The 14542-nt window shown below is 48.4% G+C and overlaps 1 protein-coding gene across 3 annotated transcripts in view; it reads left to right on the top strand.

Annotated features, from left to right (window-relative positions):
• Positions 1-8185, top strand: part of PHF12 (PHD finger protein 12) — a 93533-nt gene extending 85348 nt beyond the window's left edge. For all 3 annotated transcript variants that reach the window (XM_068110663.2, XM_078774118.1, XM_068110664.2), the window contains exon 12: positions 5558-8185. In XM_068110663.2, coding sequence (XP_067966764.1) covers positions 5558-6759 — 1202 coding nt within the window. In that variant the 3' untranslated portion in view covers positions 6760-8185. The remainder of the gene's footprint in view (positions 1-5557) is intronic.
• The last annotated feature ends 6357 nt before the right edge of the window (positions 8186-14542 follow it).

The raw sequence follows: 14542 nt of genomic DNA, 5'->3' as shown, positions 1-14542 counted from the left end.
TTTATACTTGGTGGAAGCACTTTGGACAGCAATTGCAGCTGTGAGTCTGTTGGGATATGTCTACCAGCTTTGCACACCTTGATTCGGCAATATTTGCTTATTCTGTACAAAACTGTTCAACCTCAGTCAAGTTGCGTGGGGAGTGTTGATGGACAGCAATCTTCAACTCATGCCACAGATTTTCGATTGGACTTAGGTCGGGGCTCTGACTAGGCCACTCAAGGACATTTATCTTTTTGTTCCTTAGCCACTCCAGTGTAGCTTTCGCTGTGTGCTTTGGATCGGTGTCATGCTGAAAGGTGAACTTCCGTCCTAATTTCAGCTTTCTTGCAGAGGGCAGCAGGTTTTCCTCTAGGAGTTTTCTGTATTTTGCTCCATCCATCTATCCTTCTATCTATCCTGACAAGTGCCCCAGTTGCTGATGAAAAACATCTCCATAACATGATGCTACCACCACCATGCTTCACACTAGGGATGGTGTTCTTTAGGTAACGTGCTGTGTTGGGTTTGTGCCAAATGTAACGTTTTGCATTTAGGCCAAAATTTCCATCTTGGTTTCGTCAGAACACAAAACCTTTTGCCACATGGCTTCAGAATCTATGGAGTGTTTCTTTTTTTTGCATACCTCAAACAGGAATCAAGGTGGGCGTTTTTGAGTAATGGCTTCCTTCTTCCACCCTAACATATAGGCCAGGTTTGTGGAGTGCTTGGGATATTGTTGTCACATGCACAAAGTCACCAGTCTTTGCCATAAGGGCCTGTAGTTCTTTCAAAGTTGCTATTGGCCTCTTGGTGGCCTCTCTGGTCAATCTCCTCCTTGCTTGGTCATCCACTTTGGAGGTATGGCCTGATCGAGGCAGGGTCTTGGTGGTACCATACGCCTTCCACTTCTTAATGATTGTCTTTGATGTCAGGCCTTTGAAATATTTGTCTACCCATCCCATGATCTGTGCCTTTCCAAAACTTTATCCCAGAGGTCTTTTGAAAGCTCCTTTGTGTTCATGGTTGAGTCTTCGCTGTGAAATGCACTACCCAGCAGAGGAAACCTACAGGAACAGCTGATTTTATTCTGAAACTAGAACGGCACTCGGTAGAGTGCATACCTCCGCCAGGCTGAACAGTTTGTTTTGTATCCCAATGATAGGCCGGATCTGGATTCGGACCTGAACCAAAATCTAATCGGCTTGTTATTGTCACCTAACCAACTCGTCCACCAAGTTTAGTCATGTCATCCATAACTTTTTTTTAAATATCATGTTATATATCGTTTTTCACCTGATCCTCACTTGAAAAATTAAATAACTCTCGTATCCAAATCCACATTCAGATCTTCACCAAAATTGAATCGATTCGTCCTTGTCACACACCCAATCGGTCCACCAAGTTTCATCCAAATCTGTCCATACCTTTTTGAGATATCGTGCTATATATCGGTTTTATCCTGATCACTCAATGGTGAAGAATCACTTAAGAATTAAATGAGTCTCGTATCCAAATTCATCTTCAGATCTTCACCAAAATCGAATTGATTAGTCCTTGTCATGCACATAACCTCTCCACCAAGTTTCACCCAAAGCCGTACACAACAAATTTCCTCAACTCTGTGTTTGCCTCAAAATCTTGTGTCCCGGACCCATCTCTCTCTGTTCCCACCTTTCCCAGTCGAACCCAGCTGCTCCTGGACTCTGTGTCCTTCTCGCCTGACAAGGTGGCGAAGTTTTTGTCAAACCTCGACTCTGATTCTGCAACTGGACCAGATAGCATCAGCCCACGGGCCCACTGCCACTCTTTCACACCCTCTCTCTGTTCTTCTCACCCTCTCTTTTGCTCAAGGTCATCTGCCATCTGCTTGGAAATCAGTAAACATTACCGCTTTACACAAAAAGGTGCAAAAACAGATCCTTGCAACTACAGACCAATCAGCCTGCTCCCAATTATCAGCAAGGTCATGGAATCAATCATTGCTTCTGACATCAAATCCTTCCTCTTCTCCAATGGTTTGATCTCGGATCATCAATTTGGATTCAGACCAGGTTATTCTACTCTGGACATGCTGCTTCAGCTGTCTCAACAATGGAAGGAGGTCCTTAATGCCAAACAGGAAATCAGAGCTGTCTCCCTCGACATATCACATACCTTCGATACGGTCTGGCACCCCGCTCTGGTCACCAAACTCTCCTCCTATGGTATCCATGGAAATCTCCACGCATGGCTTGCGGGACCTCCTCTCTGGTCACTGGTCATGTGTCTCTGGTCATGGTCATGGCCATGGTCTGGTCATGTCTCTGGTCATGTGTGGCCCTGATTAGATTTCTCTCATCTCCACTTCCTGTTCAGGCTGGAGTTCCCCAAGGCAGTGTTCTGGGCCCTTTGCTTTTTCTGGTCTTAATAAATGATCTCTCTGACTCTCTGCAAAATCCTCTATCTCTTTGCTGATGACTCCACTCTCTGCTGCCCCATACCTCATCCCTCAGATTGGCAGTCTGCAGCCTCCTCACTCTCTGCAGGCCTGGACAAAATCACAGACTGGTTAAACAAGTGGAACATGTCTTTCAATCCTGACAAATCTCACACTTATGATGTCTCTCCGAAAAGACATTCTCAACAATCCACTCCAAGAAGTTCTGTCACTGAAGCTTTTGGGTCTCACTGTCTGCCATGATCTTTCCTGGGAAAACCACATTTCCAAGCTGGCCTCCAAAGCCAGTCGCCGACTGGGCATCCTCCGTCGTGCGAACTCCTTCCTTGGCACACCTGAGCTCCTCACCACATACAAGGCTTTCATCCGCAGCTCAATGAAATACTGTTCTCGCCTCTGGGCCGGTGCTCCTGCCTCACACCTAGCTCGGCTTCACGCTGTTGAAACCAAAGCTTTCAGAATCATTGGAATCTCCCGTGATGAAGCTATCTCCGAAGGCCTTTCACTCACTCACCGCAGGCAGGTTGGTGGTCTTTCTGTCTTCTACCGACTCCTCTCCGGCCTAGGTCACCCAGCTCTGTCTGTGCTCTGTCCCCCAAATATTCCTACAGGTCGCACAAGATCTGCATGTAACTCTCTTATGGTTAAACTGCCAAAATCAAGACTCTCCTCACCTTCACTCTTTCATTCCTCTTTACTCCCACCTCTGGAACAAACTCCCCCACTCTCTTCACTCCCACTCCTCCCTCCAGGTCTTTAAAACAGCTGTTCTAACAGTTAACAGTTAAACAGCTAACAGTTATAGTTTTGAGATATCTTGTTCACATACAGACAAACAAACAATAAATATGTCGTGCATAGCATGATACTTGCGAAATCCTTAAAATAAGTTGTTGGCCTATGATGACCTCAAACAAAAATAATTGGTGGTTGAATTCAGTGACCTGGTATGCAAATCCTCTTAAAATTTCAAGTCAATCGGATGAAAATTGAGGAATTTCGAAATTTGGTCTATGTTGACCAATGGGCGTATGTTGACCTTTTGGCCTATGTTGACCTAAAATATAATTGGTGATTGAATTCAGTGATCAGATATGCAAATCCTATTCAAATTAAGTCAATCGGATGAAAATTTAGGATTTTAGAAATTTGACAAAGTTGGCGACCTTTGGCCTATGTTGACGTATTGACCTTTTGACCCTAAAAACAATAGGCTTCTTGCTTATTACCACCTCTACCATTTGGTGAAGATCGGTTGAAAATTGTGACTTGTAGGCGACTGATATACAGACAGACAGACAGACAGACAGAATAATGCACAAGACCAACCAATATATACACAAAGAATTAAGTTAAGCACCCCCCCCGTTTTTTTACAACCTCGCACATTACAAGTTTGTTGTCGTCAAAACAGTGTAATATACCCATGATATTGCTATATTTTCTGGAGAAGTGATATTATGGTCACATAAAAACATAACAATCATGCCGTTTTCAATATTTTATTCTGAATAATTTAAGGTGAAATTTTTTGGGAATTTTAGGCATATTTTCACCTCAATTTAAGTATGGAGCTATAGGTCCATCACGGACAGTGTGGATGACGTTTATGTTTTCTAACGTACAGTCATTGTTCTGAGAAGACCTCTAGCGATCTTTGCGTCAATAACGTGTGTAGGACCCACGTGATCGGATCACTGACTCAACCCTACGTCTCATAGACCCTGTAAGCCGTCGTATGCGTTGCTGTGGCAGGTTGTTCCATTCCCGATGTAATGCACGTTCCAATTCATCCAGATTGGCTATTGGAGGGACCATCTTCGCAATTTGTCGTCCCAACATGTCCCAAACGTGCTCGAGGGGGTTCAGGTCAGGACTGTACGCAGGCCAGGGGATGGTTGTCACAGCACCTTGCTCCATCCGATCACGTGGGTCCTACACACGTTATTGACGCAAAGATCGCTAGAGGTCTTCTCAGAACAATGACTGTACGTTAGAAAACATAAACGTCATCCACACTGTCCGTGATGGACCTATAGCTCCATACTTAAATTGAGGTGAAAATATGCCTAAAATTCCCAAAAAATTTCACCTTAAATTATTCAGAATAAAATATTGAAAACGGCATGATTGTTATGTTTTTATGTGACCATAATATCACTTCTCCAGAAAATATAGCAATATCATGGGTATATTACACTGTTTTGACGACAACAAACTTGTAATGTGCGAGGTTGTAAAAAAACGGGGGGGTGCTTAACTTAATTCTTTGTGTATATTTGAAAAATCTTAGATTTTCGCAAGTAACAAACAGATAGACAGGGGTGAAAACATAACCTCCATCCACCTTTGGTGGCAGAGGTAATAATCAGAATCACTACAATTTAACACAGGTGGAGGCCAATTAATTTGGTGTGTGATTTTTAAGGTGATTGGTTACACCTGAGCTAACTTACAATTGCTATTATAAGGGTGGTGGACACTTATTCAACCAAGATATTCTAGTTTTGTATTTTAAATTAATTTTCTGAAAATTATAGAATGTGTTTTTCACTTGGAAGTTGTTGGTTACGATGTGTAAATAAAGGTGGAAAAAGTCAGATTTAATGCAATTTATATTCTAGGCTGCAAGGCAACAAAAGGTGAAAATTTTGAAAGGAGGTGTAGACTTTCTATAGGCACTGCAATTCTTCCATTCGAATTCTATGGTGTAGGAAAGCATAGTTTTGTACACTCTTGCGGCCTAAAGGGACTGGCACATTCAAACAATTTGTATTATGAAGAAAATTCTGTCATGAAAATGATAAACATCCTTGCTCACTGACGAACCACCAGGAAAGGAAAGGAAGTGAGCTCACATACTACTGAGAGACATTGCAGTTATAGTTGCAGAAAGCAGCTTCGGATGGCCATTTTGTTTTAAGTCTTGTTTATTTAATTTATGCTTGAAAGCTTCCTTGACAAAGTCCGATTCTCCCTACCCCGTCCCGCTCCCATTCATGCCCCCAATCCCCTGCCATCCACATTCTATCTTTTCCTCGTGTTCAACATCCCCACCCCACCTCCCTCGCTCCTTTCTTTGCATTTCACATTCCCCACTCGCTCCCTTCACATCCTGTCTTGCGTGATGTCTTGCAGAACATCGTAGTGGAGGTCGTGATGGCGCGTCTGGGAGAACGACACAGGAAGTGAAGTCTGAGGTTGGGGTTATGAAGAACCCTACTTCTTGCTGCATCACCAATCACCCACCATGTGCCATTGCTCCCCAATTTGGCTGGGAAGGTCCAGCCACTTTACATCATGGAAGCCTTCTTTCTTTAGGCTGTTTTTCTTTTGTGTTTTCTCTTACGGATTTTGCCACTCCATCTGGGATTCCAGCTCAAGTTGTTCATCCTCTTACAGTCTTGGGACCTCAAGCTCCAAAACAGGTTTCCGCCACAACTACAGATCAAGACGCTTCAACGCAAAATCTTGCTTTGCAAATCCCAACCCAAACTTTAACCTCACCTCCACCTCCACTATCACCTGCTCAAGACTATTGTTCACATCCTGCTTCACAATCACCGACTCTATCTTCAGCTTCACTTCAATCTCTGCATTCCCTGACTCCAACCTCAAATGCACCTTTAGTTTTACAGCCTTCAGCGAGAGCTTCAGCCTTGTTTTTAACTCCACAACCCATGATGTCAGCTTTCGATTCGCTTCCTGCTCTCCAAGTTACCTCAGTTTCAGTCTCAACTACATCTTCTCTAGCTACAGGGTCAGCTTCACCTTCACTTCCTGCTCCTCGTTCCACAAGGTCAGCTTCACCGTTACTTACAGCTCCTTCAGCCAAAACGCCACCCTCAATCTCACCTCCAGCTTCCAAAACCTTGTCGTCACCTTCAGCTACGTTTGCTCAAACTCTAGTTTCAACGTCGGCTACGGTTTCCAAAGCCCCAGCGCGAGCTGCACTGCCGTATTCGGCCCCAAAAGTTCCAGCTCAGGCATCGACGTCGCCTACAACTCTCCAAGTCCAAGGCCAAGCTCGAGTTTTGACTTTTTCTCCAGTTCCCCAAATTCCATCTCAAGCATTATCATCACCACAAGGCCCTAAACCCTCAGCTCGAGCTCCAACCTTAACTCCAGCTCACCTAGCTCCGGCTCGAGCTTTGACTTTACCTATGGCGCACCAAAGCCCATGCCGAGCTTTTCTCCCACCTCCAGCTTCCCAAGCCACAGCAACCTCCCAAACCTCTGCTGTATCTTCATCCACAACTCCAGCTCTCCAAGCACCAGATGAAGATTCATTTCTTGCTCCCCTTGGGGTGACTTCCTTGACTTCTCTTCCTTCTCACTGAAGGCAGAAGACTATAGCTGTGTTTTATATAGATGATGTTCCACCGGTTATGTAAGAGGTTTTATTCTTTTTCTTTATCGAAATTATTTATTTTTCATGAAAAGGTCGTGGGAGAGTGGTGGTCGCATGCTGCATAACGAACTTTGGGGTCACAGGTATGCAGCAATAAAAAAGAAGAAATGTACAATACTAAGAAGACTAGACAAAGGTTTAGGTTTGGTATACAAGTGGGAACACATTCTCCATGGTGTTTGGAAAAGCATCGACACCTCTGGGCAACTCTGTGTTTTTGTCCCCCATTGCTCTTGTTTGGTGGCCAAGGAATGTTTGTACCCTATTTGGGGTTTCTAGGACGTTTTGTGCTCTATGAAGACCCCACAGCGGCTAGCTCCTGCATGTTATCCCCAGGGTAGCTGGACTTATTTGTACTGTACAGGTAGGGATATTGTGTTGTTGTATCTTGTTGATGAGGTCTAGGCACCATCTTTTCCTCATGTGCCCCATCCCCCTCCACTCCTTCTCCTCATTTTGAATCCACTACCCCCATTTCAACCCCACTCTACCCTTTCTTCCCTCCACCATCACGTGCTTTGTATTATCTGACTGCCTTCCTCCCCTCGCCATCACATGGTTTGTATTAACCCGCGCCCGTCCCCTGTGGCTTTTTGTACTACGGCCCGAGGAGTGGCCCAGAGAAATAAATATATACGTGAGATATATGCAGATCAGGTTGTCGCAGCAGGGTGGGTTGTGGTATTTATTGCTAAAGAAATGTGGGGTAGATGGTTTGTCAAAATCGTGTGAGCAGGTCGACACGAAGACGTAGCTTCAAATGATGGTGACGCAGGTTACAAGGGATGTGATGAGTGCGGTGCGATGACCGGTTCAGTTGAGTTTCATCGTCAGGTTGTTATTTTTTTAGTATTTCGTTTGTTGCTTTTCTCCACTGGTATCTTCACGTGCCTTCTTCAACCTGCTCGTCTCATGTACACAAACCAAACCGCTTGTAAGATTTGCAAAATGCTTCATGTCATGTTGGATTTCCATGAATAGTCAGAAATGTTTATTTTTCTATTCTTGTTTGTTAATTATTCGGCAGCTCAGCTGGGGGGAGAGGGGGTGGGGGGGGGGAGTTTAAATGTCAAATTGGTTTCTGTGATTGTGCAAGTCTCGTGAAAGGACCACCTAGTAGTAACATGAATAGCAATGCAGAAAAATCATTTCAAAGGTCTTCTATTTTCAATCTTGCGCGTTTCCACCAGCAGTTGCATTAACGGAATACATTTGCTGAGATTTCTAACCTTTCAACCTCCATGCTCCATAACCCCTACTCCCTTCATCCCCACTCAGTTTTACCTTATTTTTAACAAGCTTGGTTGTTGTATTTATAAGGTACACTGCAGTATTAAATACCTGCCATGCCCCAATTACCTGCACGCGTTTTTGTTTTTTGCAACAGCGGAGAACCTGACTGTTTGAAAATGCCCCTCTATTCCCTTTCCCATCATACAAAGGGTCTAAAGGAAACCTCGTCTGCTGCTGTAACCGTCAAGAGGGAGAGAAACGTCACCACCGAGATAACCACTGCAGATTGTCCTTGGTGTTGTGGAAGTCACTGAGCGTTCAACCACGCACTCTTATCTGCCGTCAGGATTTCCTCATTTGTCATCATTACTCAGGGCCCAGCTATTTATTTATTTATTTCCTGGTGAAAGTTGGTATAGACTCATCAGCTCTTTAAATTTATTCATATTTTGTGCTTCGGATGTGTGATAGTTAATTTTTTTTTTGAAATAGGGGCTAGCTGGACAATGTGGTGAAATGTTAAACCAAAAACAGGTGGAGAGATATGGACAAGTGTTATCAGAAGTCATCATCGTCAAGTGATCAGAAGGAACCAGAAGAAGTAAAGAGCAAAGATGGAGTCATCAGGGGGAACCTGAATAGGATGTGGGTTTCAGCCGCTACTCTACCCTCAAACCAAAAACAGGTGGAGAGATATGGACAAGTGTTACCAGAAGTCATCATCATCAAGTCATCAGAAGGAACCAGAAGAAGTAAAGAGCAAAGATGGAGTCATCAGAAGGAACCAGAAGAAGTAAACAGCAAAGATGGAGTCATCAGAAGGAACCAGAAGAAGTAAAGAGCAAAGATTGAGTCATCAGAAGGAACCAGAAGAAGTAAAGAGCAAAGGTGGAGTCATCAGAAGGAACCAGAAGAAGTAAACAGCAAAGATGGAGTCATCAGGAGGAACCAGAAGAAGTAAAGAGCAAAGATGGAGTCATCAGAAGGAACCAGAAGAAGTAAACAGCAAAGATGGAATCAGAAGGAACCAGAAGAAGTAAAGAGCAAAGATGGAGTCATCAGGGGGAACCTGGATAGGATTTGGGTTTCAGCCGCTACTCCTCTACCCTCAAAACAAAAACAGGTGGAGGGATATGACAAGTGTTCAACAGGTAACTCTTTGTGAAGTTGAAGGTGCTGTCCAATGACAGGAGGCATAAGTAACTAACGATGGTGATGTTTTCTGCCTTAAATAACTGGAGGAAAGATCAATAAGACAGACTCAGGGAGTTGATTGCACAGAGGTGGGAAGGGGTCATGGTTTACAAAGGACTGGAGGTGAACGCAAGGTTTACACTTGGGGGGGGGGGGGGGGGGGGGGATTGGGAATGTGTTTCTGGATGAACATGCGTGACCTTCAGAAAAGAAGCAACAAAGTACCATGAGGCCACCAACCTAGAACACAAAAATGAAGAGTGGAAATATGGGGGTGTGGAGGGGAACACAACAGCAGGATAGAAGCTAGGAGACCTGGAGGAATAAATGGGGAAGAATGAGGGCAAGAGGAGGAGGACACGGGGTTAATAAGCTGGATACAGACTCAAACTGTCACAAACAAGTGGAAGGGAAAGCTGGGGAAGAAACAGAAATGGAGCAAAATAATTATCTCTGCAGTGTATGGTATAAGCATTGATGGGGAATGGAGCTCAGTTTTGAAGACATGTTCAGATCAGCTGATTGGTTGTACCTAATTGTGAGGTCCATGTTGGGGTGTGGATGCGGTAGTGGTGAGGATGCTAAATTGGTATCCCCAAAGGTTGTTTCAAACTGTAATTGAAGGCAAATCTTAGGGTTTCATGTTGTTCGTGTCGATAAACCGAGTTAGGAACGTTGGAGCACAAATGTCAAATTTTGACCCCTCTAACATTCTTACTCCCATCTACCCCAAATCCCTTTATTTTTTCTCTCCCACACTCGTTTACTCTCCTTTTCATCCCACCCTCACCATGTTCTCCCGTCTGAATATAGCTCTCCCTCCCCCACCACACTATTTCAAAAACAACCACCAAATCTCGTCCGAATCCGTCCACAACTTTGAGATATCCTGCTCACTGACAAACAGGGCTAAGACATAACCCCATCCACCCATTAGAATGACACTCAGTGGAGAGCACACCTCCACCAGGCAGGACAGGTTACTTTTTATATCCCACTGATAGGCCAGATTTGGATTCGGACCTGAACCAAAATCGAATCCGCTTGTTCTTGTCGGCAAAGCAACTCCGCCCACCAAGTTTAGTCATAACTCGGCCACAACGTTTTAAAATATCATGTTGACAAACAGACCTCCCAGACAAACATATGGGTGAAAGCACAACACCCGCCACCTTTTCGGTGGCTAAGGTAATGAACAGATGACCTGTTACCTGTATTGTTAAAACCCAGCTGGCTCAATAATATTCTTCAATGAACGAAGAATCTCTGTCCTGATTCGTATCTGGGGCCATTCCCCAATTTCTAATTTATTTTAAACGCTTTCAGGACAATTTGGGACGTTTTTCAAAATTTGGGACTTTAAAGAACAGGTAGCTTAGGACAGGTACAGGACGTTTTAGGACAGTTACCTGGAGTGAGGGATTAGTTTTGGGAATGCTTGTCCCACCATTGGAGACCACGACCAATACACATTGTGAAGTGGACTATGTGGACCGACAAGTGTTGTACATGTGTCGTCCTCGTCCTTTCCAGTACCTGTGGACCGAAAAATCAGTGATTATTTACACCTGCCTATATTCGGCAGGTATGTACACTTAAGGGGAACAAACATCAGTGCAGACAGTATTTGCCATATTATACAGGATTCGTTGTTAAAATGTAGACATGGGAAGAATCGGACAATTCAGAACAATGAAGATTCACCAATGGAAAGCTCTGTAATCCCGAAAATCAAAACCTTTTCGTTCCATACCCACTCCCATAAATGTTCCATTTCCAATATTTCTAATCCGAGGATTGCTTGATATGAACCAAAAAGGTCTTACAGTGATTTAGAATTCCAGGACAAGCTTCTCCCCAACCCCCACACCCAATCCTCCCCCCCCCCCCCAAATCCCCACCAGACCACCCTCAACCCTCCCCCAAAGTCCCCACCAGACCACACAATCCTTCCCCAAAGTCCCCACCAGATCATCCTCAACCCTCCCCCAAAGTCCCCACCAGGCCACCCTCAACCTTTCCCCCAAATCCCCACCAGACCACCCTCAACCCTCCCCCAAAGTCCCCACCAGACCATTCTCAATCCTCCCCCAAAGTCCCCACCAGACCATCCTCAACCCTTCCCCAAAGTCCCCACCAGATCACCCTCAACCCTTCCCCATGGTCCCCACCAGACCACCCTCAACCCTCCCCCAAATCCCCACCAGACCACCCTCAACCCTCCCCCAAAGTCCCCACCAGACCATCCTCAATCCTCCCCCAAAGTCCCCACCAGACCATCCTCAATCCTCCCCCAAAGTCCCCACCAGACCACCCTCAACCCTCCCCCAAAGTCCCCACCAGACCACCTTCAACCCTCCCCCAAATCCCCACCAGACCACCCTCAACCCTCCCCCAAAGTCCCCATCAGACCATCCTCAATCCTCCCCCAAAGTCCCCACCAGACCATCCTCAATCCTCCCCCAAATGCCCCACCAGACCATCCTCAACCCTCCCCCAAAGTCCCCACCAGACCACCCTCAACCCTCCCCCAAATCTCCACCAGACCACCCTCAATTCTCCCCCAAAGTCCCCACCAGACCACCCTCAACCCTCCCCCAAATCCCCACCAGACCACCCTCAACCCTCCCCCAAATCCCCACCAGAGCACCCTCAACCCTCCCCCAAATCTCCACCAGACCACACTCAATCCTCCCCCAAAGTCCCCACCAGACCACCCTCAACCCTCCCCCAAATCCACACCAGACCACCCTCAATCCTCCACCAAATCCCCACCAGACCACCCCCAACCCTCCCCCCAAATCCCCACAAGACCACTCCCAACCCTCCCCCCACCCACCAGACCACCCCCAACCCTCCCCCCAAATCCCCACCAGACCAACCCCAATCCTCCCCCCAAATCCCCAACAGACCACCCTCAACCCTCCCCCCAAATCCCTCACAGACCACCCCCAAATCGCCACCAGGCCACCCCCAAAACCCCACCAGACCACCCCCCAAATCCCCAACAGACCATCGTCAACCCTCCCCCCAAATCCCCACCAGGCCACTCCCAACCCTCCCCCCAAATCCCCAACAGACCACCCCCAACCCTCCCCCCAAATCCCCAACAGACCACTCCCAACCCTCCCCCCAAATCCCCAACAGACCACTCCCAACCCTCCCCCCAAATCCCCAACAGACCACCCCCAACCCTACCCCCAAATCCCCAACAGACCACCCCCAACCCTCCCCCCAAATCCCCAACAGACCACTCCCAACCCTCCCCCCAAAGTCCCCACCAGACCACCCCCAACCCTCCCCCCAAATCCCCACCAGACCACCCCCAACCCTCCCCCCAAATCCCCACCAGACCACTCCCAACCCTCCCCCCAAATCCCCAACAGACCATCCTCAACCCTCCCCCCAAATCCCCACCAGACCACCCCCAACCCTCCCGCCACCCACCAGACCACCCCCAACCCTCCCCCCAAATCCCCACCAGACCAACCCCAATCCTCCCCCCAAATCCCCAACAGACCACCTTCAACCCTCCCCCCAAATCCCTCGCAGACCACCCCCAAATCGCCACCAGGCCACCCCCAAAACCCCACCAGACCACCCCCCAAATCCCCAACAGACCATCGTCAACCCTCCCCCCAAATCCCCACCAGGCCACTCCCAACCCTCCCCCCAAATCCCCAACAGACCACCCCCAACCCTCCCCCCAAATCCCCAACAGACCACTCCCAACCCTCCCCCCAAATCCCCAACAGACCACTCCCAACCCTCCCCCCAAATCCCCAACATACCACTCCCAACCCTCCCCCCAAAGTCCCCACCAGACCACCCCCAACCCTCCCCCCAAATCCCCACCAGGCCATCCTCAACCCTCCCCCCCAAATCCCCAACAGACCACTCCCAACCCTCCCCCCAAATCCCCACCAGACCACTCCCAACCCTCCCCCCAAATCCCCAACAGACCACTCCCAACCCTCCCCCCAAATCCCCAACAGACCACTCCCAACCCTCCCCCCAAATCCCCAACAGACCACCCCCAACCCTCCCCCCAACTCCCCACCAGGCCATCCTCAACCCTCCCCCCAAATCCCCAACAGACCACCCCCAACCCTCCCCCCAAATCCCCACCAGGCTACTCCCAACCCTCCCCCCAAATCCCCACCAGGCCACTCCCAACCCTCCCCCCAAATCCCCAACAGACCACTCCCAACCCTCCCCCCAAATCCCCACCAGGCCATCCTCAACCCTCCCCCCAAATCCCCAACAGACCACTCCCAACCCTCCCCCAAATCCCCAACAGACCACTCCCAACCCTCCCCCCAAATCCCCAACAGACCACTCCCAACCCTCCCCCCCAAATCCCCACCAGACCACTCCCAACCCTCCCCCCAAATCCCCACCAGACCACTCCCAACCCTCCCCCCAAATCCCCAACAGACCACTCCCAACCCTCCCCCCAAATCCCCACCAGGCCATCCTCAACCCTCCCCCCAAATCCCCAACAGACCACTCCCAAACCTCCCCCAAATCCCCAACAGACCACTCCCAACCCTCCCCCCAAATCCCCAACAGACCACCCCCAACCCTCCCCCAAATCCCCAACAGACCACTCCCAACCCTCCCCCCAAATCCCCAACAGACCACCCCCAACCCTCCCCCAAATCCCCAACAGACCACCCCCAACCCTCCCCCAAATCCCCAACAGACCACTCCCAACCCTCCTCCCAAATCCCCAACAGACCACCCCCAAATCCCCAACAGACCACCCCCAACCCTCCCCCAAATCCCCAACAGACCACTCCCAACCCTCCTCCCAAATCCCCAACAGACCACCCCCAACCCTCCCCCAAATCCCCAACAGACCACTCCCAACCCTCCCCCCAAATCCCCAACAGACCACCCCCAACCCTCCCCCCAAATCCCCAACAGACCACTCCCAACCCTCCTCCCAAATCCCCAACAGACCACCCCCAACCCTCCCCCCAAATCTCCACCAGGCCATCCTCAACCCTCCCCCCAAATCCCCAACAGACCACTCCCAACCCTCCCCCCAAATCCCCAACAGACCACTCCCAACCCTCCCCCCAAATCCCCAACAGACCACCCCCAACCCTCCCCCCAAATCTCCACCAGGCCATCCTCAACCCTCCTCCCAAATCCCCAACAGACCACTCCCAACCCTCCTCCCAAATCCCCAACAGACCACCCCCAACCCTCCCCCCAAATCCCCAACAGACCACTCCCAACCCTCCCCCCAAATCCCCAACAGACCACTCCCAACCCTC

The sequence above is a fragment of the Myxine glutinosa genome, chromosome 3 (genome assembly GCF_964187855.1).
Source record: "Myxine glutinosa chromosome 3, kmMyxGlut1.1, whole genome shotgun sequence".
NCBI lineage: Eukaryota > Metazoa > Chordata > Myxini > Myxiniformes > Myxinidae > Myxine > Myxine glutinosa.
The sequence above is the reverse complement of the archived record's forward strand: the minus strand, read 5'-3'. Positions and strand labels throughout refer to the sequence as shown.